General features: G+C 32.4%; 1 protein-coding gene across 1 annotated transcript; it reads right to left on the bottom strand.

Annotated features, from left to right (window-relative positions):
• Positions 1–1124: 1124 nt before the first annotated feature.
• Positions 1125–2867, bottom strand: LOC139848006 (long-chain-alcohol O-fatty-acyltransferase-like). Its single transcript, XM_071837744.1, has one exon. The coding sequence runs from the start codon at positions 2854–2856 to the stop codon at positions 1837–1839; it is 1020 nt and encodes a 339-aa protein (XP_071693845.1). The 5' UTR covers positions 2857–2867; the 3' UTR covers positions 1125–1836.
• Positions 2868–3228: the final 361 nt, after the last annotated feature.

Genomic DNA, 3228 nt, shown 5'->3' with positions numbered 1-3228 from the left:
TGTTCATCTTAAACGTTTTAGTTCACTTATCTAAATACCAATCGAATTAACAAATGAATGTTACTATCGTTTACTAAATAACTTGAAATTATATATATGTATATATATGTATATATCTTTATTTGATATACATAAATCAGTTTTTAAATACACATTGGAAGTTATTTATAATTAATTTTAATAATAAATATTTCAACTTATCATATATATTCAAATAGATATTTAAACCAATAAGTTTAATGTACGGTATCAAACAATTAATACATTGTTACTTTTTCAAGTTATAGTATATATGTATCTATTTACATATAATTGTTCGCGAATCGTCGAAAACAACCGAAGGGTATTTAAATATATAAAAGTAGTTCAAAAATTTTGAGATTCAGTTTTACAGACTTTTCTTATCGTGTCGGAAATGTTAATCATACAAAGATTAAGTTTAAATTTGGTCAGAAATTTCCGGGTCATCACACCGAATATGATCCTCTTGCAAACATACCGGAAGGAGTAGTTTTCTCCGTCATCATATATGTATTTAAGGCTCAACTTGGGGGCTAAAAGTTCCAAGCATCTGCTTGCGCTGTCAACTACAATGAAATTTTTCCCACATTCAAGGTCCAAAATATAAGTGTCAACCTGTTTACTAAACGTTTGTTGATTGGGTTTTCTCTCTAACGGGTCAAATGGGTAAATGAAAACCTAAATACCTAACGTGATAAAATAGCGTGTTGGAACTAATTAGTTTATTATTCTTTTCGAAATCTACTTTAAAAATTAGGCTTTTACGATGCTTTTTCTTTAAGAACTCAAGGGCCTCGTTAGCAATTAGCGCACACAGAATGTGATTTTCGGTAAGAATATGTTAATAAAATATTTTGGATAATAAGATTGATCTCTGCAGGAGTAAGTTGATTAATTTGATTGTTTCTAGTGATTACGGCTTTTTAATTTTGTATCTCGTTTAGTGATTATGGTTTTTGCAACCTACTTCGACTTGATAATCAAAATTATTTTTTAATTTTATATAATAAGGATAAAATTGTCATTTTATCATTTATTTATTTATTTATTTATTTATTTATTTACCTACATACTAAAAGAGACCAACATTTTAGCCGCCCCCTCTCACATCTCAAAATTAAAAAAAAAAACATCACCCCCCAAACTTTACACTTTCAACATCTTGCACTTCTAACACTCCAAAAAGGAGTGCAAAACATAAATTGATCATTTTAATAAATAATCTTGAATAAACTTCACCCAATTTTTCACCCGGTACATATCTTCTCGCTTGCCATTCATTAAATTTTTCCAGCATCACCGTTCAACTCAAAATAATTTTACGAACACAACACAACTAACTATACGCGAAATAGACGTATTTTAAAAAACGCTAAACATTTCGGGCTACCTTTCATACATATACATACACGTATAATAATCAACTCAAACTAACTACATCATATCGACATTTTCGTCCCCTTTTGTTAAGACAATCTGTCTGCCGTAAAAACCGCGCAAACCATTATGTATACTAGGTATTATTCACGTGTATCCAAAATTCCAAATACATCCGTAGCAACGCGTTTTTAATTATGTAAATACATAACGCTACGTTAAATATGAATATGCAGTTCGAAAGACGTCGTCGCATCGCGCGGGCCACTTTTTCTAGTTCAAACTAATTATTGAGCTCGATAACTAAACAACATTATTCATTTAGTGATTACTACATGGAGTGACTTTATATCCAGAGTCATCTTAATCCATATGTAACTTAATGAAATAAAAAGTAAACAGCCCTAAGTGACACACTGTGAAATATAAATTTAAATCTCAAATAAAAAAATTTACAAAAACAGAACACTCATTTATGATCTTAACATCCACACCGTTCCTTACCAATTGCGGCAGAAGCAACAACTCCATGGTGACAAACAGAAACATCATCGTTAGCGGAGATGACATCACCCAATGCAACTGAAACCTACCATTAAAATTCATCTTAACTGCCTCCTGAACTGCAACGCACACTCCATGTAGTACCAAAAGCCATGTCACCTCCCACGTAGGCCAGACACGTGTCAAATAAAAATACAACAATTCATGCATTAACCCAGACACTAAAAATGTAATAAAAATAGCCAACAATTTACTCCACATGTGCCCTAGAATTGGGAACAATATTTTTCGAACCGGATAGTACACTGATGATTTTAGGATGCTCGATACAACAAGGTTCCATCTACGTCCCCAAAAATTTTGTAGCGATGTAGATAAATAAGGCTCGTCAAACTGGGGTTCAATCTCATAATTAAATCCTAAGAATAACATCTTAACGAAAAATGCAGTTATGGCGTAACCTAATTCAAGAATGAGGTAAAAGTAGCACAAATAAAGACAGAGAACCAAAGTTATGTGAAGCTTATCTTTATATTGCTGATAAACACTCATAGTTAATGCGAGAAGTATAGCCTTAAGAGCTAACAAAACCAGTTTATATGATGGACGTGATATTTTTGAATTTCGTTTAAGGTTTATTGGAAACAAAGCGATCGAGATGAAAGTGGATAATGGTAAAGGCGGATTGGAAGCCAAAGGACCATTATTAAAGGCAAATAGTACGAGTTTAAAGTTAGCGAGCCATGTGAGGTAAATAAACGTGATGATGATAAAATGGACGCGAGATAATGCCAATGGGATGATAGAGAATAGGGTTATAATGGGAAGAAGAAATAATAATCTTTTGACGCCTTTGGAGGTTAATATTGAAATATAGAAAGAGTAGCAGATAGCAGAGATGGCAAGGAGCCATACTTTGATGAAAACTTTGAGTTCTTCATCATCATTTTCCATTTGCTTTTGATTTGAAATAAAATTCGAGTTATTAAATTTAAGTGAAGCTAACAATGTATATATGCTTTTCAAGAGTCCGCTGCTTTCATTTAATGATTGAGCAATAATTTGACAAGGGTGGTTCCATTTGTAAGATATGTATTAAACCACTATCAATAATGGCACAATTTTCTTTCGATCAGGACAGTACAGACTATCACATTAATGCTGGTCAACAATTAGAAAAGAAACCACTGTTATCAATAACATTATTTTTTTAAAAAGTAGACCAACTATATAAATAACTAGTCGGTCCGGCCCGCGCAATGCGGCGGGGCTTTTGGCTGGCGTATTCATATTTAATGCAGTTTTATTTACAGAAAGGAAAACGGC

Source organism: Rutidosis leptorrhynchoides, chromosome 5 (assembly GCF_046630445.1).
Source record: "Rutidosis leptorrhynchoides isolate AG116_Rl617_1_P2 chromosome 5, CSIRO_AGI_Rlap_v1, whole genome shotgun sequence".
NCBI classification, from domain to species: domain Eukaryota; kingdom Viridiplantae; phylum Streptophyta; class Magnoliopsida; order Asterales; family Asteraceae; genus Rutidosis; species Rutidosis leptorrhynchoides.
Note: the sequence above shows the minus strand (reverse complement) of the source record. Positions and strands in the feature narration are given on the sequence as shown.

What these genes read in the sequence shown, in the direction of transcription:
- LOC139848006 (XM_071837744.1), bottom strand. Translation starts at nt 2,856, where the DNA reads ATGGAAAATGATGATGAAGAACTCAAAGTTTTCATCAAAGTATGGCTC.